The 27784-nt window shown below is 33.2% G+C and overlaps 3 protein-coding genes across 4 annotated transcripts; 1 reads left to right on the forward strand and 2 right to left on the reverse strand.

Annotated features, from left to right (window-relative positions):
- Positions 1 to 2016: 2016 nt before the first annotated feature.
- On the reverse strand, positions 2017 to 9311 carry LOC135846715 (uncharacterized). Of its 2 annotated transcripts, none has more exons than XM_065365959.1 (5): positions 8694 to 9311; positions 8442 to 8610; positions 7974 to 8099; positions 5549 to 5671; positions 2017 to 5238 (listed from the first exon to the last, which is right to left on the reverse strand). In XM_065365959.1, exons 2-5 carry the CDS (start codon positions 8510 to 8512, stop codon positions 2922 to 2924), a joined length of 2637 nt encoding a protein of 878 aa, XP_065222031.1. In that variant the 5' UTR covers positions 8513 to 8610; positions 8694 to 9311; the 3' UTR covers positions 2017 to 2921. The 2 variants fall into 2 exon arrangements, with proteins under 2 accessions (XP_065222031.1, XP_065222030.1); XM_065365958.1 differs by having other exon boundaries at positions 8442 to 8584; positions 8694 to 9310.
- Positions 9312 to 13292: 3981 nt separating this feature from the next.
- On the reverse strand, positions 13293 to 19070 carry LOC135846989 (uncharacterized). The gene is made up of 4 exons (XM_065366367.1): positions 18830 to 19070; positions 18602 to 18727; positions 17981 to 18154; positions 13293 to 15945 (listed from the first exon to the last, which is right to left on the reverse strand). Exons 2-4 carry the CDS (start codon positions 18631 to 18633, stop codon positions 13635 to 13637), a joined length of 2517 nt encoding a protein of 838 aa, XP_065222439.1. The 5' UTR covers positions 18634 to 18727; positions 18830 to 19070; the 3' UTR covers positions 13293 to 13634.
- A 5872-nt stretch (positions 19071 to 24942) lies between these two features.
- On the forward strand, positions 24943 to 26318 carry LOC135848206 (uncharacterized). The gene is made up of 2 exons (XM_065368034.1): positions 24943 to 25160; positions 25657 to 26318. The coding sequence occupies exon 2, from the start codon at positions 25660 to 25662 to the stop codon at positions 26083 to 26085; it is 426 nt and encodes a 141-aa protein (XP_065224106.1). The 5' UTR covers positions 24943 to 25160; positions 25657 to 25659; the 3' UTR covers positions 26086 to 26318.
- Positions 26319 to 27784: the final 1466 nt, after the last annotated feature.

The following is a 27784-nucleotide window of genomic DNA, read 5'->3' on the forward strand; positions in this document are numbered from 1 at the left end:
TTCACGTGACTCATTGGAAGTTCATTTTACATTTTAAATATCGGATCAGTCTGATAGTGCGCCATAGAGTTGTCCAAATGATAGAAATTAAAAAAAAGTATGCGTAGGTATCTATACTTCTATAGTATACAGTTACAAGCAAAAAAAGTTAACCAGGCTCTCGTTCGGCCCCAATTACACCTAGGGAGCTATTTTTTTTAATAGAAAGCCCTCGACGAGTACTTGATGCGAAAAATATAGTGAAGCCCAAATTTCGAATTTAAGGGCCCCAAAGGGAAAAAGTAGGCTAAAATCAACATAAAAAAATTTTGGAAATACGTTTTCTTCCAAATTGTATTTTGAACTGAATTCCAAAATTTGAACCGATTTGGTCTCATAGGGGGGGGGGGGGAGATATGTCGAATGACGTGTAGATATGTTATAAACCATTTTGAATTCAAAATTTTTTAGTTTATGCATGAAAAATTAAAAATTAAAAAAACATTATTTTGAACAATCATAACTTTGATTTTTAGTTTCTCAGCCGAATAGTTCCAATTTGCTAAGCATTTTATTTATCTTAAAAATAATAATAAACAAAAAATCTAACTTATATTTCTCAGCCGAGTACACGAAAAAAAAAATTAATAAAAATTACTATTTCAGTACAGTAACCGGATCCCATTCAAAAATAATATTGATTTTTACTCAGCCAAAAAATACATTTTATCTAGAATTAGGTAAATTACTCTCATAGTAAAATTTACTAATCTCATAGTAAAAATCACAATATTTTTGAATGGGATCCGGTTACTGTATAAAATAGTAAAAATTATCCATACTTTTTTCTTCGTGTATTTCTCTTTTCAATTATTCATTTTGCTTAGTAATAGTTTGTTGTAAAGAAAGGGACTTGGGGGCAACTTTGAAAAAGCGAGCTTTGAGAGAGAAAGGTAGAGCGAAGGGGGGTTTGGGGGCGCAGCCCCCTAGTATCGTATACTGGGATAATGAGTGTGAATTTACAGAAATGAATCACTTAGGAGTCAACCTCGCGAATCAATTTTGATCGTTTTCGAGCTAATCTGAAGCCTTCAGCAATATTCCAAATCGCCAGAGAAAATTCAGCTTTTGCTAAAGGCTTCAGGTCAAATGGAAAATGGCTCACATTTTTGCAGAAAATTAGTAGGTACGTATATTACCCAATACCTACATATCGCACCTCGGGAGTAATAAGGTGACATCTCAAAAAAGTTAAATTTTACAGGAGCAGAGTGACTTTTATAATTAATTGTGAGGAATGAATAGCACCTCATTTTAAAGATCTGGTATCCTACCTTCATTTAGCATAAGAACACGTTGAAAAATAAAATCTTAAAGAGGAAATATTTCAATGTTTGGAAAACATTTTGAGTTAGATCCTTTCATTAAAGTTGATGTGGAGGCGAAAGGAAGCATTCATAAAAAATTTCATGTTAACAAAGTTGTAGAGAATTGAATTTCCAATCGACAAAATGTCGTTAGTTTTTTTCTAGAGTGCTTAGTTTTTGAGTTTTTCTCAAAAAACTAAAATTTCATTATATGTGCAAATTCATTTTTCTGAAAAGTGATCAATTTAAAAAAAATTTTCCATTTGGTACAAACCAATAAAAAATGAACTCCTTGTGACTATTTCTAACTGACAAACATTCAAAACAATCAAAACTGTTTGTTAACACTTTGGTATGTACGAAATTTGCTCAAAAAAGGTGGAGTTTTTTGAGATGTCATCTTTTAACTCCAAACAACTTGCAATGTTGTTGGGATTTTGAGTTAGGCCATTTGGGTTTTTTACATGATCTAGATAATGTATCCAACTCAAAGTGTTATTTTTGGTTGAGGGAGGTCATACAAGCCCCAAAAATGCAAAAACATCAAAATCAATTTTTTTTAAGATGTCACCTTATTACTCCCGAGGTGCGATATATAACCTTACCTACCACAGAATCAACTCAACTTTTCGTTTTATGCCAAGTAGAAAGACACAAAAGATGGTGAAAATTCGTTTAAAAAAAACTTTAATGGTAAGTACTTGAGATAAATGAAGTATCACAATCAAATGAATACAAGACTCATGGATGAAAAACGACTTAAAGGTGTGCCTAAGGCATGATAAAATATGCGATAGATATAAATTCTTAAGATATATTCCTAGTTACATATGCATCTAGGTATTTAAAAGTAAAATAAAAGGTAGGTAGATACCTGAAGAAATGAAATGAAATATAAAAAATTTGGTTCAAGTACGGAATATCCGTGTGAAAAAAAATCAGTGAAAACAAATTCCTGATAGGTAGGTACCTACCTATTTGTAAGTGTACAAATATAATAGAAAAACCACAATCGAATCAACAGGTTTTATATAAAAACATGAGGTACACATACATAAACTCATAGTGTTCCAGGTAGTTTTAAACACGTTTTTTAATGTCTTTTAAAACTTGTTTTAAAATATTAATAATGAAAAAATTAACAAAGATTTTAATATTTCACAGCAATTTTTGATTCAAAATTAAGCTCATAGTGACGTCACAAATTGCATTCTTTCCTTTCTTTGAAGTTGGAAAATGACAAAATTTTCGTAATTTATATATTTAAAAAAATGCAAGGAAAATACAATTCATTCAATTTTGAAAAATCAATTACTTACGAGTTGTTCTCATTCAAAAAGCTTTAAAAATGCGTTTCCAAAATGAAAATCGGGGACGAAAAAAAAGACAAGTTCCTTTTAAACAAAAAATTGTTTTTTTTTCGTTCGCAGACTAAAACAACAAAATGTTTTAAGCATCGCGACACTGTATAAACCAATCAATCATGTAGGTGTAGGTATGGTACCTGATTGCTAAAATTTGAAAAAAAAAAATTGTACAGATAGAAACATTCGCGAGGAACATAGTTGATAAAAATTAGTTTCTTACATTTGGTCCAGTACTCGCATTTGTTTCCAACAAACTGTATAATAATTCTTCCTTGATAGCATTGGCTAATTTAACTTTAACTATTTCATTTGCCAGTAATTTACTGTGCGTCTCCTGTGTGATATCAGTTAAGCTATTCTCCGTATCTTTCTTCTTCCTGCACTTACTATTTTCAGAAAAAACTCCCTCAAACGCCTCAGCCAACACATCATTTTCTTGAGCAATCAGAATAATTTTTTTGTCTCGACGACGTTCTATTATTGAACATAATCTATAAAGCAATTTCCATTTATCAATCACTTCTATAGCTTCACTTTCAATTACTAACAGATTATTGGTATTTTCAGATTCAAAAGCATCTATTAGACGATCTTGTATGGGTAAAATGGAACGCAGATGCATTGAAATAAAATTCTTCTTATTCTTATAGGTGGGAACGGTTTTCAACGTTTGAATTACTTTGATAGCACTCAGTCTGGTTATTTTAGATGAACTAATCAGGATGAAAATTTGTTCATCTGTAGAAGTCAAGAAGCTTCGTAATTCTTGCGGAATATTTTGGAATTTTATTCCAAAAGATTCGATTTTAGCGCAATACTCTTGGGTGGAATCATGTACCACCAGGTTGGAAATTTTTTTCTCAATTTTTTTGAAAAATAATTCACCATCTTGATGGGTAAGAAAGCGCCCTTTTTCAGCTTGCATCCAATCTTGTATGTATCCCTGAAGAGGATTCGATATGGAATTACCTTCAATCCAGTTGAAATACTTATTCAATTTTTTTTCGATGATTTGACCGAGTTCGGCGTCATTAGGTTGATTTATGGCCAATACTAATTTATTGAAAAAATATTTCATTTGTTCTTCAGAGACTCCGTCGTCATCTGCAGGAAGGTAAACTTTCGAATGTACCACTGCTTCTTCGCAAGTATTGAATTTCGCAATACGGAATTTATACTTGGCATTATCGAGTGATAAATTTCTTTTATGCAGTTCTGCTCTCAAGTTCTTCCTGAAAGTTTCCAGATTACCTGGCAATTTAAATCGGTCGTTGACAAATTCTGAACTGAAATAATACGTATCTTCTTCTTTAGTGTTTTTCTTTACGAATACGTGTCCTGCCAATTTATGAATATTTTCTATCATCACGTTTCCTCTTTTTTCTATCTTAACAGCGTCATCCTTAGCTTCACTAATTCCTTCGGCGATTTTTTCAGCCAATCTTTCGCAGCTTTTAATCTGAGGATTATCGTCTAGTTCAAAATATGTCTTGAAGGATGGCGAAATTTTCAGCTTCGTGCCTTTCATCTTTTGCCAGAACGTGTTCTCATTGATGGGAGCCTTTGATATTGCTTGACACGCTTCGTAAAAAGCCCTCCTGAACTTTTTCGCCGAATCAGGCAAATATTCGTTCAAAAAGCTATTGTAAAATTTAGCATTTATTGAATGTTTTCCTTTATTGCTTTCTTCTATATTTTCCACCTGAATAACGTGTTCTCTCAGAGCTCGATGGTAAGTTTTAAACAAATCGTCATTCAAATCGATGAGTTTTTCGTTAATTACGTATTCGGCGAGTCTGTTGGCTAATCTGTTACATTCGGACGATTGTTTTAATGAAGAAACTAACTTGTGATTTTTAGATAATTCTTTAAATTTCAGTCTCAAAAGCGTGGACTTTTCATGTTGGAAACTCAATATCTCATCGTTGCCGGAAACTGGTTCGAAATAATTTTTCAAACTTTCTTCCAAGTTGTAATTTGTACAGATCACAAAATCTTTCATTTTGTGACCTTCGAATAGAGGATTTTCCACGATTTTACGAAATAAAATGAAATATTTTTGTAGACTGAATTCGCCATCTGAGTTGAAAAAATCTTTTAGACAGATCACTCCAGTTTGCTTTTTGTGTACACATTTTAGGAAACGACACACTGAAGTACTGTCAGTTTCTTTATACCGGAAAGCTATATGATTGAAGTTTTCAGTTTCATCTTTCAGTGTTCCGAAAGCAAAAGAGTGCCCTCTTTCTATTCCACGCTTTAAAAAAAGTATAAGTGTTTTCAATTGGTTCTGACGATCCAGCAAAGGAGGAAGTAATACTGAAGTGGATTGTTCTGCAGTTGGAATCCTTCCTGGTTCTGATTCGTTGGTTTTATTCTCCGTTTTTTCTGACGCCGATTCTGCTATTGGTGCAATACTATTTCCAGGATTATCTGAGTTGGATTTCGTTTCATCTGATTTGACTTTCCTCAGATCAAAAGGTTGTGTGTCCTGATGTGCGGCCAGTTTTTCATAAGGAACAACCCTGTAAAAAAGTTTCAGATTTGGATTATCATATGTAGGAAATTATACATAGGTAGGTATTATCTAAGTTGGTACAATTTTAAAAAATTCTTCAACATAATTTTTTTTTATTTTTACTAGAAGTTTGTCTTAGTCTCATGTGATGCTATGAATTTCAATTTTAAATACAACCTAGATGAGTATTTTTTATTTTAGGAGACAGTTAAACGTCTATTTACTCGTATTTTATGAAATCAGTTGAGGTAATAATTTTAAAAATTATTCTTTTTTTATTCCAAATATTTTTGCAAAAATGTTTCACTTATGCTTACCTGATAGGAAATATAGAGGATTTATTAGGCAGATCCGTTCCATTTTTATTAACAACAGTTCTGAGTCTTTTTGGTGGCGTAGGTGACGATACTGATGGTTGTACACCTACAATGGTCGTTCCACTGTGAGAAAAAAAATTGAATTAGTAGGTAGGTAGGTAGGTATGCATAAAATGTTCGAAAAGTCTCGATAAACATGTAATTTACACCTATTGATACTCTATATACTTAAGTGCTCAAATAATCATTGATTGTGATTTTTGATCCTTATTTATTTTATTGTGACAATGGAGGATTGAAAATTTGCCTCCAAGTGTACTTTCCTGATTGGTGGAAGAATTGAGGAGTTCCATGGAAAAGGGGCCTTGGTCAACTTTTTGTTTTTATGATTGAAAGAAAAAAAACGAATTGGAAAATATTCGCTTATAGAAAAAAATTTTAAGTCTATTTGAACTTGTAAAAAATTGATTAAAAAAATTGACCAAGGCCCCTTCTCCATGAAACCTCTTAATTCATACCAATGGTCATTTCTATGAAAATCCAAAAATAAAAAAAATTCTGAACATTAATGCTCCTGTAATAAATCAGTTATTTATGTTTTTTTTTCTTCACTCAAGTTTTAAAAATTCAAAAACCGTTGAAAAAATTGCGAAAACCCATTTTTTTTTCTTTTTTTTTTATTGCTAGACAGAGGTGGAGAGAAAGGCACTTCTAAAGCCTGCTCAAAACGTACAAATGTGCTAAAAAAATTCACAACCGTACCAAAGAAGTTCGTTCCACGTCCATGGAGACGAAGTTCCCAAAAAAAAAAACAGCTTGCTCAATACTTAGAGCTCAGTTAAATTTCAAGCTCCTCCTCTCTGTTGAGTAAAAATGACATTATTTTTCGAATTGGGTACCTATTCATCAAGTGACTTCACAATCTATGTATTAAAATGGGTCAAAATTTTGCAAAAAATTTCAATATTTGAGAGAAATATTTTTTTGAGAATTTTTGAATAATTTTCAAGCTTACAAATTGTCATGTAATGATTTTTTGTACTTTTGAAAGAATATCAGGAAACCACTCAAAATTGGTTAAAATTTTGCATGAAATCGAAATATTTCGACGAAAATTTAATGTAATATTTTTTAAGAATTTTGAACTATAAAATAGGGACTTGATTTTCAAGATTTTCCAAAAAGATGTCATGTGACTCATAAAATTGAGTTAAAATTACAACAGGAAATCCAAACTTTCTATCAACTTCATAACAAACATTTTTTATAAAAATTTTGGATTTTTGTTGAATTTTTGACCTAGCTATTTTGATTGGTCGCATGACACTTTTTCAAAATTTTCGAAAACCATGCTCTATTCCTAAAAACTCTTCAAAACTGATCAAGAAAGTCTTGATAAATAATTTTGATTTTCTTCAAAAATACTTTCCCAATTTGAAAGGTCATATGACACTTTCTTCAAAACCTTAAAAAATCTTGACCAGTGCTCAAATTCAAAATGTTTCCAAACTTCTCAAAAAAAGATCTGGTACGGAATTTCTGAGCTTTTCCTGAAATTTCAACTCATCTTTTTGAATGATCGCATGGCACCTTCTTCTAACCCATCAAAAATTTTGATCAATTTCGTTGCTTTATTAGGAAAAGATCGTAACTACATGAAAGTTGATTTCTCAGAAAACGAATTTTAATTTTTAAAGAGCATTCTATCAAGTACACTTGATAGTTTTAGATGAGGTAAGAGAACATTTGGTTATTGCAATCATTTTCCTGCTAATTTTCAAAATAAACATCCTGGTAGCACTGATTTTTCATTTTTTTATTTGAGGAACTCTGAACTGAAAAAAGTAAAATTCGACAAAGGAACTTTCACCTTAAGTCAAGCTTTTTTCATCAAAAGCCCATAAGAAATACACAGGATGTAGTTACGACCTTTTCCTAATAATAAAGCAACGATTTGTACTGAAGCTGTTTCTAAACTATATACTTAGTCAAAAAAAGAGTTTTGTTGAGGAATTTTTAGGATTCTGTCAAAATTTTAACTCATCTTGATAGGTCGTATCTTGTATGGCACCTTTCTCAAAAGTCCCCAAAATCGTGATCAAATTTTGGGTCACACAATTTTTTGGAATAATGCTTTCAAAAAAAATTTTTTGGAAAATTTTGATGAGTCGCAAGATAACTATTGCAAACATTTTCTTAAGAACTTGAAATCCTATTTCGTTAATTTTTTTACCGTTCAAAATGTTCTTTCTATTTTGGAAATAATCATTTCGGTGGAGGGCCTTTTTTGTTTTCTTCAAATACCAAACATTTAATTCTATTGAGTAGGTACTTTAGGGAGAAATAAGTACATGTACATACAACAGTAGGTAAATACATAGATAAAGGTATAGGTACCTCTAAGCACGTGAAAAAATTCGCTTACCAGGCAGAGAGTCTCGCTCGGTGTTCCGATGTACCTTCAACAAGAACACGATCTTTTGGTCTTGATCTTTTCTGATTTTGAGGTATGGCGGATGTTGGTGGCTGAGCATAAATATTTGTGGGTCCACTGTGTAAAAATTCGGCATTAAATAAAATGAAAAATCTAGTGACAAAAATTTTATGATACCTATAATGGGTAATAATTAATAAATGATACGCTATCGAATTTCCAGAATTTTAGGAGAATACTAGACATACAATCTTGAGACAATATAAGGACTCAAAGTTGTGTTTTACTAGCAATTTGGTCAACGTCTCCTATAATTAGTCAATGGAACCTTCGTGGTTTCAACTTACTCACAAATAAGTTTTAAATTACCTACGTACAATTGGAAAATTCATACAGATGTCGAAAATGTAAGAAATGAATTTGTCTTAATTACCTACTAACACGTAAATTGATATCTACCTGATGTAATAGTGAGATTGTGGCATCGGTGCTTGCCTCTTTGCAAAATTTAATTTTTCATTCGATGGCATGATTCTGAAGCGTGAATGATTTTATCATATGAAAATTCGAATCTGCGTTAGGTAAGTATACTTTTATGCCTTCTGCAACAGTCATTCAATAAAAATACCTACGTTATTTTTAATTTTTTATTAACAAAATGTTCAGATTAAAAATTGCGTAAACGTATTATTTGTATTTAAAAATTCAAACCTGAAGACCGTTGATTACTTTTATTCGTCCAATCGAATAATATCTCAGCAAACCACGAAAATAGTTCCAAGAATCAAATCTCTGACTCATCCATACGAATACGATAATTTCTTAAATCATAATTGTGGTAATTCGATTAAGTATATATAGGCTAATTACCATAACTCGCGAAAAACACACAACTGCACCGAATATTAATTCTCTCGAACTGTGTGCTACGCTGTGCAACTTACATTTAGTGGACTGCTACATAAGCGGCAACTAGCAACCAGCAACTGGCAACTTGGCAACCAAATCAAAAAATTTTGATTTGGTTGCTAGTTCCAGCCAATAACCGAGCAACTTCTTATCATTTTCGTTCCACTGACGCGAAACGAAGTTGCTAAGTTGCCGAGTTGCCGCTTATGTAGCAGTCCACTTATAATAAACACATTTTAACACTTCGAATACTTATACTCGTATACGTTGTTGTTATCGCGCGGGAGAATACATACAAAACTGACTATGAAGCGGATACATTGCGAGTAATTATGCGAATTCAGATTAATTATAAATTCTGTTATCGTGTGTAATCCGACGACTCTGAAAATTTCTGTTTTTATACGTTGATTGTTAGGGTACAAAACTTCATTACTTTTAACCGTCGTCGTCGAACTGATTGAGTGCATGCAACCGGCGAAATATTTTATTGCCTACTGAAAGTGCATTACAGAAAATACCATCGTACGAATAGCCTACCTTAGGAGAGAGAATTTTACGAGCTGTGTGTGTGCCAAAACTTTGTATGTACATGCTTTGCTTCATGCTAGTTGACCTTGATGTAAAAGTAAAATTGTATGTGTATACATATAGATTATGCGACAACGCTGGCAAGCACATGTTCCCATAGACGTGCTATACCTTATCTTGAAAAATTCCCACTATGTGACGTCATACGTCATACTGGATATTTGGTCCGTTTCCTTTCGCAGACAGTCAATCATATTGATTATTATACATAATGTATTTACGAGTAGGTATACCTAGGTACGTACATAGGCACTCCATAGTATGTTAGTATACGATCATTCCACTACCATATTATTGACTTTATTGCTTTTAAACTGCAAACGAAGCAATTTGTTTTTATTTCCAGACAATGGAAAAAAATGTTTAACAATATTAGGCAACTATTTTGAACTTTTTTTCGGTGTTTGGGTTGAAAATGGGCTTAATCGATAGTTTGGACCCTGAACAAAAAACGGAGTGGGTTTTTTAAATTTGAGTTGCTTTTGTGGTCAGGAGAGACTGTCAAAGTTGCGAAAATTGCCGTTTTTGCCACACTTCAAGAGTTCGTAGCGACATCTGTATTGTTTTGCGAAAAAAACCAAGATCATTTTCGGATTCTACGCACTTTTTTAAGCAAACTACTTTCCCCGATTTTTGATTTTTGAAGTTTAAAGCGCATAAGACTGATTTTTCTGAATACGAAAAGTTCAATTTGAACTTCGGGTGAACACAGCTCCGCGCCACGGTTACGTGGTGGAGTAACGCCAGCATTGCGCGCTCTGAGTTTTAAAATATTATACAAATAAAAATCTTCCGTATGTGCTTGAAACTTCAAAAATCAAAAATCGGGGAAAGTAGTTTACTTAAAACAAAGCGTAGAATTCGAAAATGATCTTGGTTTTTTTCGCAAAACAATACTGATGTGGCTATAAACCCTTGAAGTAGGGCAAAAACGGTCATTTTTTCAACTTTGATCATGTCTCGATCCTGATCACAAAAACAACTCAAATTGAAAAACCCCACTCATTTTTTTGTTTTGGGGTCTAGTATCAATTAGGCCGATTTTCAACTCAAACACAAATATTCAGTTGATTGGTGTAGGCACCTAATCGATTTAATGACTGAGGATCAGTGATGCAAAATTGAAGAGACACCTTCTCAACTTATCAACTCCGATTGAGCCGAAAAGCTCACTATAATATGGGAGCATATCACTTAGACCTCAGAATCCAATTTTGAATTTATAGAGTTGATTTTTCAATTTTTAATAAATTTTCGAAAATGATGAAAGCAGCCTGTTTGGTATAATAATTTCCATTGAAAATTATGAATATCTAGTTGAAAATCTGATAATCAGTTCATATGCCAAAGTCAACCAGGCACCTTAATCAATTTCCACTATTTTCGAGTCGATCGTAGACCTCCAGCAAAAGTTGATTTCTCTCTAGCTATTTCTAATCGCTCAAGAAGGTGTAGTGATAATAAATTTTGGCAGTTGGAAATTTAGGTTATGCTTATCATAAGTTCATCGACGTTATCAGCCGATTTAGGGCAAATGAATCTCAAATCTAAGTTAACGAGTTGAAAATTGAAGATATCTACCTATTTTTTTTACGAGTTGAAGATTTCAAATAGGTATCAACAAAATTTCAAAGTTGTCAATTTTTGCGAAAAATTACTCTAAATTTCTTGTCTCTTGAAATCGACCCCCCCCCCTCCTCCTCCTTCCAAATCAATTTTCACAATTTTCGAGCCAATCTGGAAGCTCCAGAAAAAGTTGAATTTTCTCCAGCAAAAGTTTAAATCGCTCCAGAAAACGTTACAATCAATTTCATCGGCTGGAAATTTAATATCATCGTAAAATTCAACATCCCCAACCGACTAGGGAAGAAGAATCGCAAATCGCAGGCAACGGATTGAAAAATCTGTTTTTTACGAATTGAAAATCTCAACTTTTACGTAAAATTAGGTACATTGATTTTGTGAGAAATCCATAAGAACAAAAATTGCAGGCCATAAAATTTTCTTTATGCTTAAAGCTATCACTGCTATCAGGTTTTCTGGCAGAAAACTTTGTTAAAAAGATATTCGTGAAAAATGGTAGACATTGTTTATTTGAATTTATGAAATGAGTCATTTTGCAAAAAGTTTCAAAAATTGTCATTTTTAAAAAAATGATTTAGAAATTGCCATTTTTTGAGAATTTTAAAAATTGTAATTTTTGAAAAACATTTTTAAAAAGTAATCATATTTTGAATGTTTAACATTTGCTATTTTTTACTTTCGATTTAAAGTTCATGAGCACCCAGAAGGTCCTTGAGCGTTTTCAAGAGTGTTTATTTCCTATTTTGAAGAAAGTAGTAAATGTGAAAATTGATTATCTCAAGTTAATTCGAAGTTAAAACAGAGAGGTATTTCAAGGAGGCCTTTGATGGAATATGTTATCAAAATGATACTTTTTGGTCAACATGGTCATTTTTAAAGAGGGTAGGGGGTGTCTTCTGAAATGACAATTGAATTGATCAAGTATTACGTGTCCAGAGGAATAGGTACGCTGATATTGGACTCAAAACTCTTGAAAAATGTTTTTTAACAGGAAAAAAATATATTAGAAGAATTCTGAGAAATTTTGAGCTTCTGATTTCAGTTTTTTATTCTTAATAAATTTTTGATATGTAGGTATAGATACCTACTTATTTGGCTTATTTTTCAAAAAAAGTCTCAAAATTTGATCAAATTGAAGAACACGGATGAAGTTTGGTTTCCCTGCACTTTTGAACTTCCGAACGAATTGAATTGATTGGTGTTGGTTTTGAGACATTCTGGAGTCTTCAAATTTTTTTTTCAATTTTTCAGTTCTGTAGATATACCCATTGCTATGAAAAAAAAATAAAAAAATAAAATCTTCTGTCAACTCAAATTCACTATCTTTGTAATCTTTTCAATCTATTAAAGCGTGATAAATTCCAATTTTTTTCGTCGCTTTTTTCAAGAAAAAAATTCATTGTTTTTGAACGCATCAGATGAAATCCCAAAATTTGGTTCATATCCTATTTTCAACCTTTGATATGAATTTTGAACTCTTTTGAGCACTCATCTTAAGCTATTATGGAATTTTTGAACTTTTTTTTGGAGGGGGCGGGAGTTGATTAGAGAGTTTGAGAGGAACAAAATGGATATTTTGTATTGTAGTGATTTCAATTTTTTAGTCATCATTACTGATTTGAAAAAAAAAATTGATGAGCCTCTGGTCATTTCTCTCAATTCTCTAAAATTCACAATTACGGTCAAAAATTAGCACCACTGCATTAAAAATATTTCCCCAGATCTTAGAAATGATATCCTTCGATGCTTTATAGCATAACTCATACGAAATAGGTATTTGGAAAGGAAATATTTTCAAAACACTAATTTACTTAAAAGGAAGCGATTTGCAAATTTTCAACCGCTCAGTATGTAGAACCCAGAATCCTAAAAGTGATTTTGGATTTTGATGGAAATAAACTCGACGCAGAAACTCAAAATACTGCCTACTTATGTAAATATCTTTCGAAATTAGGATATTTTTCCCAAAACGATTCAAGCAGGGCTAGAGCGAAAAAAACTAACGTTTTCTCGAAAATTCCGCCTATTTGAGAATCCATATTTCCTCCTCGGGGGCACCTCCAAAGCTAAAAAAATTTTCGAGTGTTCAAACAGAGGTCTCCACTGAATGTGGTCAAAAATCTGCAGCTTAAACATTTGTTTTTTTTGCAATCCACTCTATTACTTGAATAAACGTACGTTCTCCACATTTTGAGGCAGTAGTTCAGGATTGAAAAAAATGTTCAGTAATTTTTAAAAAGATATATTTAAGATACAAAACATCATAATGAAATTATTAAATTTACTTTACAGGACATGAATTTAACACCTTAGATAATTTAAAAATAGATAACACAAAAAAAATATTTGTATGATAAAACTAATACATATAAAAATTCATTCGGGAATGTACTGGTAAAATACCTATCTAGGCATTTGCTTCGACTAAATTCAAAAGCATAAATAACACAAAATTTACGAATATATAACCTATGCATCACATTAGAATGTAAAAAAAATAAGAAATAGAAAAAAATAAAAAAATGAAAGTATTGATCTATATCTACAAAAGTTTTACAAGCTGCTGTTTTATAACAATTTGGATAATAAGTCTCCCTTAAATATTTTCCTCAACATTTGCAATGACTCATCTTCTGACAACGCTGAACTCAAATCCAAATCAACATCGCCTATTTTAAATATGAATTTTCCTTTCTTCAAAATATTTTTTTGCAAGTCTTCAGGAAGATCAACGAGACCAACTGCTCCTTCATCGTCTTTCATCTCTGTATATTTTTTTGTTTTGATGTAGATACTTCGAAATGCCTCGGCCAATTCATCATTTTCTCTCGTAATGATAATGATTTTCTTATTGCGACAACCTTCTAGAATCGGATAGAGTCGAAAAACTAATTCCCACACATTTGCTTCCTCGTCAGCTTCGCATGCGATCATCAATAGATTATTTTTTGTTTCAGATTTAAAATCATTTATTACACGATCTGGTGCGAGTAAAATTGAGCTCAGATGCTCGAAAATGAGTTTATCGTTGGTCTGATACGTTGGAATATTTTTTACAATTCGGAGTACCTTGAATGCGCTCAGTTTTACGCTCTGGGATGAACTAATCAAGTTGAAAATTTGCATTTCTTTAGAAATCAGAAATCTTTGCAGGTCTGAAAGGCCACTTTGAAATTCAACGAGTGTCCTTTTGCCGGGAGATTCGACTTTGATAAACTTTCTCGATGTGGAAGGACTCGTATACAAGTTGGGAATCAAGAGGTTCATGGTTTCAAAAAACGATTCGCCTTCTCTGTGGGACTGAAAACTTCCTTTTTTAGACTTCAACCAAAGCAGTATGTGGTCTGGAAAGGAACGTGCTATGTCATCGTGACTGAAGTTGAAATATTTGTTGATTTTTCTATCGATGATTTGGCTCAGATCGGTTCCAAGTGGTTGATTGATCACAAATACCAACTTATCGAAAAAGTAATCGATTTCTCTTTGAGAGACATTTTCACCATTATCGTCTGGTAACTGAGATTTTGAGTATACAACCGCCTCATTGCATGTTTTGAAATTGATAATGTGAAATTTGTACAAATCCTTAGCAAAGGGTATATCTCTTTGGTGTAGTTCTTTTTTCAACCTGTTCTTGAAATCTTCCAAATTACCTGGTAAGGGTTTATTGCGAAAAAATTCTGAACTAAAGTAATACGTATCTTCTTCGGTATCGTTTTTCGTAATTAATACGTACCCTGCCAACTTATCGATATTTTCTTTAATCACTTGCGGTCTTCTTTCTATTCTAACAATGCCATCCTTCGCTCTACTCATTTCATCTGCGATCTCTTTAGCGAACAGTTCGTGGAACATAATATGAGGATCGTCATTTAGCTCAAAATACCTTTTAAACGAGTAAGACATCGTCAACTTGGCATGTTTCATATTTTTCCAGAATTCTTCTTCATTTACCGCGAATCCCAAATATTCTTGATAAGCGTCGTAAAAAGCAGTCCTAAATTTTTTCGCCGAGTCTGGTAAATATCCAGTCACAAAATCTTTATGGAACTTGGCATTTATAATCCTTCCTCTTTTTTCTTGGACTGTTTCTTCTTTAATTACGTATTCTCGTAAGGCACGATGGTAAGTTCGGAACAGATCTCCCTTCAGGTCAAAGCATTTCCCATTTTTTACATATTTGGCGACCCTTCTAGCCAATCTATCACAATCTGATGATTTTATCAACTTTGAAATTAATTCGTCGCGTTTGGCGAATTTTTTATACTTAAATTTTAAGCACTGAGGATCTCCGTGTTCGAAAGTTAAAATTTCATCGGTAGTGGTAATTCGAGCAAAGCAATTGTGTAAATGCCTATCTAAGCTGATATTGGTGCAAACTACATAATCCTTCAACTCGTGGCCTTGAAATAAAGGATTTCTCAAAATTTTGCGAAACGAATTGAAATGTTTCTGTATGCTGAATTTTCTATCCTTCTCGGTAAGTAAGTCTTTGAAAGTGATTACTCTATTGGTATGCTTTTTATGTTTAGATCGCAAAAATTGATAGACTGATTTACCATTTGGTTCCTTGTACCGGAAGACTATATCGTCGTAGTTTTCTGCTGCGTCATCTGGAGCTGTTCCTATGGCAAAAGAGTATTCCTTTTCGACTCCGTACTTTAACATAAGCATCAGTATTTTTAATTGGTGATTATCGCTGTGAGCTTCTTCTGATGTAGTTCCATTTAAGAAATGATCGAATCCATTCTGCATATTTTCTACTCTGTATTCTTCTGCTGGTGGGTTGATACTCTGGGGCCTGTCGTGGTTCACTTGGATATTTGCTGGTGTTCCATTCTCAAGATTAGTTCCGGATACTCTACGACGCTTGGTTCCCCTGTGTAAAAATTTTTAAAATTAAAATTCGATCGTGAAAATGACAAAAATATGATGTGGAGGGGAAAGGTGAGAAGTGGTTGCTTATTAAAAATTTGAATTTGGAATTTCTAAAAAATGGCAGGTTTCAGACTGTCCAATATATTGAAATTGGAGCATGAAATTAACTTGAACTTTACAATTTCGTTGGCTAAAATTTTGTGAAAATTTCAACTTTCAAAAATCAGCCGGAGGCTCTAGAGCTGCTCAAAACAGCTCGAAAACTTTTTCAATCGATTTGAGATGTCGAAATTGGAACACATACGAGATTTTCGTTTTTTAAGACAATTTGATGAAATTTTGATTTTTTTTTGTATTTTGCCCCATCTGATTTTTAAAAATTCAGAAAAATCAAATAATGTACTTGAGCGCCTAAAATTTTGGCTGAAGAATGAAGATGTATTTTTGGATGCTCTTTCGGGTTAGTTTTTTTACACTTTGAAAATATTTCTGTCGTGAGGATCCCTCCGTAAGACGTCGGTATGTGAAATGTTTGAATCCATCAAAACTTCTTACTTTTTAAAAATACACAAAAATTGTCGTTTTTTCAGCAAAATTTCTAAAAAATTGTAGCTTTTTTTGCAAAAAAAAAAAAATAATAAAAAAAACCTCTAAAAATGCTTACGTTTTCTACACCAAAAAAGCCTGAATTTTTGGTGAAAACCACCCAAAAAGTCTTGTTTTTTCTCAAAAAAATGTTAAAAAATATTTCTTGTCAACAAATCCCAAACATTGCTACTTTTTGCCAAAATCGTTCAATTTCTGCTTTTTGGCAATAATTCTTATTTTTTTCACTCTTTTTTTCCAAAAATCATCAAAAAGTCTGCAGGCTTTTTCACCAAAAATTATGTTTTTTTTTGCCTATAGATAATTTCCGGAAAGTCCTGTTTTTTTACTAAAATTGTCGAAGTCTTGCTTTGTCAAAAACTCTCACTTTTTATAAAAATTTCTGGAAATTGTCGTTTTGAATTGTTTTGTTTGTTTTCCAAAAAAATACAAAAAGTCTCACGTTTAAAAAAAAATTTCAAAAGTCTCGTTTTTTAGTCGGTTTGTTGAAATGCTCAGAGTTTCGTTTTCTGCCTAAAATTGTCCTTTTTGCGGGAATTTGAAAACATTTTCCAAAATTAAAAACTAGAACATTTCAGTTTGTGGTGTTCCATATTTTTTTTTTTTTTTTTTTTTTTTGGTAATTTTTTTCTGCATGAAAATGTTTTGCTCACGTTTTGTTACTTTTTTGAGCATTTTTTGTTACCAGGTTATTATTATTTTTTTGGTGGGGGAGGGGGGATTGAGAACGAGCTACCAGTTTTGACAAAAAGAGATGGCATAAGTACCTAAGTACATACATATTTCATAGTGGCCCAATTTTTTCAAAAAGGTATGAAAATACCATGCTCATCGGTTTTCCTTAAAAAGTATAAAAATTCAATAAAATCTGTAGGTAATTCATACTCTAATTTTTGATCTCTGAAATCGATTGGTAGTGATTTTGAGCCCTTTTGAAACCCCAAGGAGATTTTTATTTTAAGTGCCTACCTATTTTTCAGTTTTGGAAAAATTTTCATACGAGTAAGAAGTGTTGATTTTAAGAAATTTTGATTTTTCCTCAAAAATAGTAAAAAAATCACAGCAAATTAAAAATCATTCGGTATCTGGCGCCTTAAGATTCGCCTGATTTTAAGAATGACAAATTCCAGTTCAATATTATAAGTGCTGATTTCCATTTGAGGCCTTTTTAGAGAATTTTTCAAGAATTGGTAATTTCTAAAATCCCTTGGGAGCTCCTATATATAATACTGACCTAAATGATGTGATACTTCTGTATAAATCAGTTTGGGAGGTTGAAAAAGAGGACTTGAACTAATTTTGAGCATTTTCTGTTTAAATTTAATCAAATTTTGGAATTTTTCTTGGGTCTTTGGATTTCCAAAACTTTGTCAGATATTGGAATACCTTGTACAATAATGGGAATGGGCCTGATAATTTAATTCACTTACACGTAGACGATATCTGGTGAGCTTGAACGTCTGTCTGTTTCATATTCGTCAGAATCATAATCTGGAATCCCCAGTGCTTGCCTCGATGTTGATGGCTGGTCATCAGGAATTTGCCGGTATTGATGAAACGCCATTCCTTGCCTTGATGTTGATGGTATATCGTCAGAAATTCGCCTGTGTTAGCATTTCACAACATTTTTTATTATACAGGCTGAATATTACGATAGATATGCGAGGTTTGAGGTTTGGTTTTGTAATTAACTAAGTAGGTACTCGACTTCAAAAATAATGAAAACGAAAAAAAAGTTTTAGGCACAAACATTGACATTTAAGTCCAATTTTGAATGATTTTTACAAAATATGTAATTTTTTTCGGATCGAAAGTATGACTTCACGATAAAATTGCTCCTGATAGTGATTTTTGGAATAGAAGATGGTAAGTAAAGTACTGGTATTGGAAATTTAATAGACTTGTTTTACCAAAAATTAAACATGAAAAAAGATCACAAAGCCAAATTCATTACCCTATCGAAAAAAAAAATTGATTAGACAGTTTTTTTTACGAATGGGTTAATTAGGTATGGATGGATTCAATTACATGTAAAAGCTAGTAAAGCTTACCTGGCTTCCAATTTCCTATCACTAGATGACATTAGTTTAAAAGCATGAAAGTTTTCAAGACCAAAGGCGTAGATCTTCCAGGTAGGTCTAGGTAGGTAGGTATTCGAAGACTCGAGTTATTATTTTCTGAAATTATGATTAAAATAAGCGAATGTCGAAAAATTTGTTAGCTTGAAAAAATAAGTTTGATAGTTATATCTTATATCGCATGGTTTTAATTGAAGTTACCTGACAAGAACCGTTAATTATTCTTCATTCTTCATTCAACCGCGATGATATCGTTTCAAACTTCGAAACGAGAATAATATAAAGTTTCAAAATGCAGTTCAATCCGAAATACACACGTATAAATTTTTCACTCGCATCATATACAGTACCACCACCACCGTATTTTCTTGCTACTGTTCTGATAACGCGAAAGAAAACGTTGTATCGATGAAAATACCGGCTACCACGAAACGTGTATGTATGGTGAGTCATTCGTTATCATAATATTATGCATTCGCAGCATTTGCTATCGCGAGACGGTTACATGTAGGTTACCTTGAAATCCCCGTTTATTTTTGTTTTCGCTTTTCAGAGAATGCTTAAAATTCAGCGGTGTATTTTTAAATATTTTCACGTGGTAATGACGTTGAGTCATTTTCTTGGGGTTCCCCAAGCGCCAGCTGATCGCTGCGCTGTTTAAAATAGCAACTAGTTTTATTTTTATTACACACTGACTTTCCAGGAACCCCGAACATTTGTGAAAATGAACCAAAACAAGTAAAATTCTTGTGAAAGAAGAGATTAGGTACTCGTATTTGTTAGAATTTTAAAATGTTTAGGTACTCGAAATTGTGTTAAAAACAAATCTGTCTAGGAAGACAGGAACGAAGTCATCACAATCACACTCTGTTGAACATTTTCATCCTACATAGTTTTTCTGCGATGTGATTTCCAGTTTTTTTTTTTTAGATCATAGTCCACAGTCCAACTGATAAAAAGTGCTCTAGAAATTCAATCTAGCTGGAATTTTTTCTGGGCAAAAAATTAATTTGGTTTTTTGTACAAATGAGTCTGAAATGTCTGAGAAGACCTATTTTGGATTTTCAGGATGACCTTAAACGATGAGGGGAGGAGGCTAAAAATCCTCAGTTTTCACATTTGCAAAGGCTCAAATATTTTTTGCAGAAATGAAGAGTTAAAAAACGAGAGGCTCTTGAGAGGGGTGAAATGGCCCTCGAAGGCTTTCGGGTTGATATTTGCATGGAAGGTGGGTAGGAGTACCATCAAGAAAGGAAACTATCGTGTGAAAAGTGTCAGTCTCCCAAACCCTCCTCTTTTAAGAATCCCCCTCTCTGAAATTAAAATAAAAAGAATTTTCATCAGGCCCAAGGGAACCGATTTTTCTTATTTTCTAGAATGTTTGGACATTCATAAGAGGCATTCTCATAAAAATGTTCACCCTCCCCCCTCCCCTGATAATTACCCCTAAACATGACATTAACTTATTTTACTCGTATACTTTTTAACAATGAAAATTGCGACGTACAATTTTTGAAACAGGTTTTTTGGGTGTATTTTGGGATCCCTGAACATCATATATTTTTTTCGAAATTTTTGCTTTGGTGAAGCGTAGAGAAAAATTGAAAAAAACATGTCGCAGAGGGGGTTTAAATGGGACCTGGATGAGTGTAATATGAAATCTATGACGTCGTATTCGTGTGTTCAGGGGGTTCGGTTCATATGAAGAAGATGGCGTAAGTAAGTAAGTATGTTAGAAATAAAGTGACTTCATTTCAAAAATAGAAAGTAGTGGAAAATGAAGATGTGGTGAGGTTTCGGGGGGGGGGGGGCTTAATTTGCGTTCAGGTGGTTTGGTTCATAATATGAAAACAACACCAATATTGCAAAAGTAGCTCATTTTCAAAAATAAGTAAATGAAATTGAGGAGGAAGCTGAGGCTCTTGAGAAGCCGAGTAAGTGTAAAACAAAATCTGACGTAATATTTGTGCTCAGGGGGTTAGAATCGTATGAGAACGACTCCAATATCATCTTGGTAACTTTATTTCAAAAATAGTAAAAATTGAGGTGGTGAGTTAGAGGCTCTGAGGAGGGGGGGGGGGCTAGATGAGTGTATCAGGAAGTCTGACGTCACATTCGTGCTCAGCGGTATCAAATCATGCGGAAACAACACCCTACTCACGTAATAATTATTCCTCGCAAAATTCTCATTGCACCCCCTCTACGACATAACACGTTTTCTTTTTTTCAATTTTTAAAAATTTGGAAAAAATACCAATACGACGATGTTCAGAGGTCAAAAATACATCCAAAAAAATGTGTTTCAAAAAAATTGTACCCCGCAATTTTCATCGTTAAAAAGCATAAAATAAGTTAAAAACGCTATTTTGAGGGGTAAATATATGAGGGGATGGTGGTTGAAAATTTTTATGGGAATACCTCTCATGGATGTGTAACCCATGCTAGAAAATAAAAATAATTAGTTTTCATGGGTCTGATGAAAATGTTTTTATCATGATTTCTGAAGGGGAGGGGTTCTTAAAAAGGGGAGGGACTGCAGGTCTGAAATATTCCACACTGAAGTATCTTGATGGCACCCACATTCCAAGTACCTGGGTTAGGCAATATCCGTGTCAAAAGCAATTCAAATCCAAAATCCGAAATCCGAAATCCCCTGCAAAAATAGTTTTCAAATCCAAAATCCGTTATGAAAGTGGATTAAAATCCAAAATCCGAAGTCCGGATTTCGAGAATTTTTGGATTTTGAATCCAAATCCTGCCCAACCCTTCCGCGTTGGCCTGTGATCCATGATGCCTAATCCAGAAGCCTTTTTGGATTTTAAGATAAAAAGTTTTGGAAAAAAAAATGATTTTAAATCCAAAATCCGGATTTTGAGGATTTTTGGATTTCAAATTAAAGAGGATTTAAATTCTGTCCAACCCTGAATTGGCATTTTGCAAGAAATCCAAATATTTGAACGAAAATTCTTTTTTGAGCATTTTAAAAGAATTTTGAGCTAAAAATTGTATTATTGTTTTCGAGAAATTGACTCAATTGGGACCTAAAATCATTTTAAAATGTGCAAAAAAAAGCTTGATAGATACTTGATTCACCTTCCCTGCGACATCTTGGACCCATATCTACATTCTACAAATTCCAACTGAATTTTTTGTACGAATGTTTGAGCCTTGAGGTTAAAGATTCTTCGAACGACTATTGAAAAAATAAATAAATAAAAAATGATGAACCATTTCGTTGACATCAATATCACGTGACATATTTAAAAATACCATCGCCAAATTTTAAGAATTTTTCGAGAAGCAGAAAGGAAATTTGCTCATTTGGGGAATTCCGATTTAAAAATTCCATTTCCTTCCCGTTCCTGGTAAATATGCTTCTGCTTCATCCTGTGTTCGAATTGTACTCACAGTACTCACTATCAGTACAGATGATGTCATAGTAATGTTTTTTACGCGTGGTCGTACTCGTATAACAATTGAAATACCTAATGAAATTAAGCGACAATGTTGTACGAGTACGCTGTACGAATTTATGTAAGGCTATAGATTTTCTGTTTGTGACGATTATTTTGAACGTACTTGAAATCGTAAACGATTAGATATTTTCTTGAAACAATAATTGGCAACAAAGTATATTTATCTATAGTTTGACGTAGGCAAGCTATATGGTACGTATACTGACCTACTGGTTTACAATGTTTGAATATTCGATTTTGTTGCAGTAAGTACTTGTCTATTAAGTGGGTATAGGAAATGAACTATGAACTATCGCGTCACTTCATTCGGATAACAGACAGAAAACATAACGTTTAATATGTATATTTCTTCTTTAAAGCGGGTGCCTGATTAAGTAATGGCACCTGTAGGCGTTTTTAGCTTCATTTTTACGCAGAAGAAGAAAGTGATATGAAATACAGTACCTATGCATGTTCATTTGAAGGAATTATTTAATAAACAATGAAGAAATTTATCATATGGTATGGTTCACCCAACTTGCTGAGAAGAAATGGGTATTTGACCTTGAGAATAATTTTCGGTACATGGTTAACGTCTACGTTCCCTTTGATTTCTGCAATTATATTTAATCAGTGTTGCCAGTTTATACTTCCTTACGTCATAGGTAACTCAAAAGCCCTGATCATGAGATAAAAATTTGAGAAGTGGCCAGTATGCTAAAGTAGAGCGCCCCCTCCCCAAAAAAAAGAGAACCGATTTTAAATCTTCAGAAAAAGTTTATTTTTTTCCAGAAAAGTTCAAATCGCTCCAGAAAACTCGATTTTTCAGCTGCCAAAGTTGATCACAACACCTTCTGGAGTGATCTAACAAGGGAACCTCTTGAGGTGTCACACTCCGATTCGAACGGGACCGCGATTTTTGGAAAGAGCATAGTCTAAAACCCCCAAAACCAAGTTTTCAGCTGCCCAAGTTCATTTTTCGATTTTTAGCGAATTTTTAAAAATTCAAAATTGACTGTTTCTGGCGATTTATGCTTTTTTTTAAAAAAAAGTACGTACTTGATCAATAAAAATGGTCAAAATAAGTCCCAAAACTAATATTAATTACCCAAATCCTAATTTCACCATTTCCAGCCATTCTGGAGCCTCCAGCGCGATTTTTCAATTTCTCCAGAATTTTGAGAGAAAGTCGATTTTATATATGGAGTAAAAAAAATTGTGAGTAGGTATTTGTGGCAAGATGTTGATTCTTTTTTCAATCTGAGATTTTTAACTTGTGAAAAAACGCCCTTTTTAACTCGCCTTTTTAGATTTAGGTTTTCATCTGACAGAATGAAATACCGAAGTTGATCGCCTTCTGGAGCGATTTGAAATTATTGTGGAAAAGTAAACTTTAATTTGCTGGAGGCTCCAGATCGGCTCGAAAATGGTGAAACTCGATTCGAAGGGTCGACTTTGGATGCATAGAAGAGTTTCAAGAGATTTGTTGCAAAAATTAAAGATTTAAAATTTTTTTCAAATTTGAGATTTTTTAACTTGTGTGTATGTACTTAAAAAAATCAATTATTCCGCTCATCTCCTCAGATTTGCGATTCACCAGCCTTAATCGACTCGTAATGTTGAACTTGAGACAGGATCAAAGTTTCAACTGCTTAAATTAGTTATAACGTCTTCTGGAGCGGTTTGAAATTCCTGGAGAAAAGTTAACTTCTGCTGGAGGCTCCAGATCGGTTCGAAAATGATGACAGCTGATTCAGAAATTCGACTTTAGTATGGTATAGAAATCGATTTCCAGATTTTCACCTCTTTACCTATTTACTAAAATTAATGTACCAATTTGCATACCTACTTCAGCCATCCTTGAAAATTCACCAAAAATCGAAAAATCAAATTCGGCATCTCAAAAGAGCCTTTATTAAGGATAAGACGATGAAATTCACTCGTATGCTCCTCAATACTGATTCAAACACAGCAAAAAACTACAAAAAAACAATTTTTTATTTTATTGAGCATGTTGCATCCGACTATTGAGCTCCAAAAAATAATGTCCCCTCTTAGGATAAGTATTTCTCAATTTGAAAAAGCGTGGGACCCCTCTCCATATTTTCTTCCTGCAAATTTTTGAAATTTCTACTCCCCCCCCCCCCAAATATGAGAATTTGTTTTTGAAAAAAATCCCACGTACGCATCTGCCAAAATGATTATTTTATTTAAAATTTCAAAATGTCTGAACCATTCCTACCATGAGATAGGAATTGTGATTTCGGTCATATTGCTCGGGGTTCGGTCGAGGATGAGGGAGGGGGTGACTCTAACAATTTTTTGAGATGAGTTTAAATTTGCACTACATTTTACCTAATCAACGGTCAAGTTTTTTCAGAAGATTACACATTTTCGTACAACAGTCGTCATTTCAAAGTTTTAATTATCCATTGTACTCTAATCATTTTGAACTATTTCCACCGAAACTTCACTCTCACTCGTGTAAAGCTTCGAAGCTGTGACTCAGAATCATAATGGAACACTCTCAGCTCTCTATTTCAGTGTTTGATAGAATCGATTTGCCTATAATATACATATGTATTTATCACTCACAGGCTTGTCTATAGGCATCGGTAATTCGCGTAAAATGCTGACAACAAAAAAAAAAAAAAAAAGAAACTGGGAATCCCCCCTTTCTTTGAACGAACCAAATGAGTCACATCTTGTAAAGTCTAAGCGACGAAATTTCCCTTTGTTGGTAAATAAAAAATACCATACGCAAGGTCGCAGATTCGGCGAATATAGCTCATGTATCTACGTAATAGAATGCGCGCGCACGGCGCACGTGATTGTTTTCCCTCATTCAAGCTTTAATTACATGCTGCAGATACATATTAAACCAATGGTACAAGTGTTTTTATGCACTTGATCAAACGTGAATTAAAACGTGCGGTGATAGTGGATTTCGCTTTTCAATTCGCGTATTCGTCGTCATCTTGCTTGTAACCGGTTTCTTATCACTGTATGTACATATTTTATTTTGTCATCAAATTGATCTGAATAAGTGGCAATTGCTTCGTTCTTCAATTATCTACGTAAGTAAATATGTATTATTATTTTTTTTTTTCATAAGGTTACATAACATATTGAATACCTAAAATTTATTTTGATTTAATTAGGTACGTCATTTGTTTCCTTGGTGAGATTGTTGCATCTAAAAATATAACGTTTTCATTTTTTTTGCTTTTTTTTCAACTGATCCCAAATTCCAAAAATGAAAATTTTGATTTTGTAACACGTAGAAACAAAGTATTTTTTTCGTTTCTGAAATCAAATTCACTCCATACGAAGAGAAAAACAAAACTGCAAAATTTGAAGTTGAATTAAACATGAAATCAATTCAAAAAATAAAGTTTCGATTTTTGTTTATTTTTTATTTATTTATTTATTTATTTATTTTTTGATCGAAGATATTGCTTTCTGTGTTTTAGAGATATTAATTTATTGTGTTGCATGATTTCTTCCTAGTCACTATGATCCAGATCTACCTAGACGAGTATTAAACTTATGATTTTGTGTATTATGTTATAGGAAATGGTTCGTACGAAGCAAACAGCCCGCAAATCGACCACTCCGCTTCCACTCATTTATAAACATCTTGCAACAAAACTAGCCCGTAAAAGTGCCAAAATTACACCAGCTAATGGTCGAATCAAAAAACCATATCGTTATCGCCCTGGTACGGTAGCGCTTCGAGAAATTCGTCGTTACCAAAGATCCACCGAATTGCTGATTCGGAAATTACCTTTCCAACGATTGGTACGTGAAATCGCACAAGATTACAAGCATGAATTACGTTTCCAATGCGCTGCGATCAGTGCTTTGCAGGAGGCTTGCGAGGCATATTTGATCGGACTTTTCGAAGACACCAATCTTTGCGCCATCCATGCCAAACGTGTTACGATTATGCCGAAAGATCTTCAATTGGCTCGTCGAATTCGTGGAGGAAGTGCTTTTTAAGTTCACGATTTCATCTTCTTAGTTAGTTTCTTAATCATCATCATAAGAATTAATCATGTTATCCGTTCAAAATTCATATTTCTTGGGTATAGGTACCTACTCGTATTTCATTTTGTGACTTTAAAAATAGTACTTACTGTGCCTATAACTTTGAATAATCTTACTCACTATAGCTTGATTCTGTCTGGTGTTCTTATCGTGAATGATTTTTCATTATACTTTTAGGTATCCCATGTTGTTGTTTTTCTTTCTGTTGATTTTATTGTATTATTTTTATTATTGGAACAAACATTTTTGGAGTATGCATATTTTCTCAGCCCAATTATAAGCGATACATTTTTTATACGATAGACTTGACATTTTTCATTACCTACCTTTGTATTTTAAGAGTTTAACAAAACGGTATCAATTATACGTGGTACCTGGTATATTATGTACTTTGTTTGAGATTTTATTGCATTTTTTCCTCCTTGAACAACATGTGGTCTATAGGTCTAACTATAACTACACAGTTTATTCTCGAGTCGAAAGTGGGCCATAAAATAAAGCCGAATGATAGGCACATGATGGAATATGATGAGATTGAAATACATATTCCTTTAATTTCTTATTTCGATTAGGGAAATTTTTCAAGTAATATAACCTAAGGAGTTGGTCATTTAAAAAAAAAGTTTGACGTTCTACTTGCAAAATTTTGGGATTTAATCATTTTTTTTGAAGTCTCAAGACCAGAAGTTTTTGTGTCAATTTTGTCGAAAAAAATAACATTCAAATGGGCAATCCAAGCTTTGTAGATTGTACGAGTACATCACTTCAGCGTGTTTCATGAGTTGTTGATATCTTTAATTTTTTTCAATTCTCAATTTTCATCGTTGAACTAAATTTTTCTTATTAGCAGTTATTACTTTTTTTTTTTTGCAAAAATTCTAAATTCTATTTTTTATTGAACTACTATTTTATAAAGTAGGTATAGTACTGTGTCAATTTGCCCATCGAATGATTGAGTGCCGTAGTCTAGCAATTAATTGTGATTCTGGATTTTACTAATAGTCGAGGGGCCCACTTAAGGATAAATTGCGTCCTCCCGTCGATCCTCCGGGACAACTTTTTTCTTGAAGGGGGAGTCTTAAGGAACATTTCTAGCCCTTGTACTCAAAAAAAAAAGTGACCCTACCTACAAAATGACGGCCATGTTGATTGACAGGTCAGTCGAAATCGCAGATTTTGCGTTCCAACATAGGACTTGCACAAAACTTTTCAACCCAAAAAAGGTAGATTGAAAGATCAGACAAAAATTCATCACCTCTCAAAATTTCAAGTGTTAAAGTGCGTTTTTCGATTTTTGGTGAATTTTTGAAAATCAAATTTAGGCCAAAAATGAGGGAAAAAATCAAAATTTTACCAAACTGACCAAGAAAGCAGAAATTTGGGATATACTCTACTTTCGACATGCCAACTTGATTGGAAACTGTTTCAAACCGTTTTGAGCAGTTCTGGAGCCTCCAGCAGATTTTTGAAACTTGTAATTCCCACAACATTTCACCAAAATAGAGTTGGAAAGCTGAAATGTATTCTGCAAACTAATTTCAATACGCTATACGAAGTCAACTGCAGGGGGATTTCAAGTCGTTTTGGAGCCTCCGGCGACTTTTTGAAAATTCCTGGAGCCTCCATCAGATTTTTGAAATTTTAAATTTTC

The sequence above is a fragment of the Planococcus citri genome, chromosome 5 (genome assembly GCF_950023065.1).
Source record: "Planococcus citri chromosome 5, ihPlaCitr1.1, whole genome shotgun sequence".
Lineage (NCBI taxonomy): Eukaryota > Metazoa > Arthropoda > Insecta > Hemiptera > Pseudococcidae > Planococcus > Planococcus citri.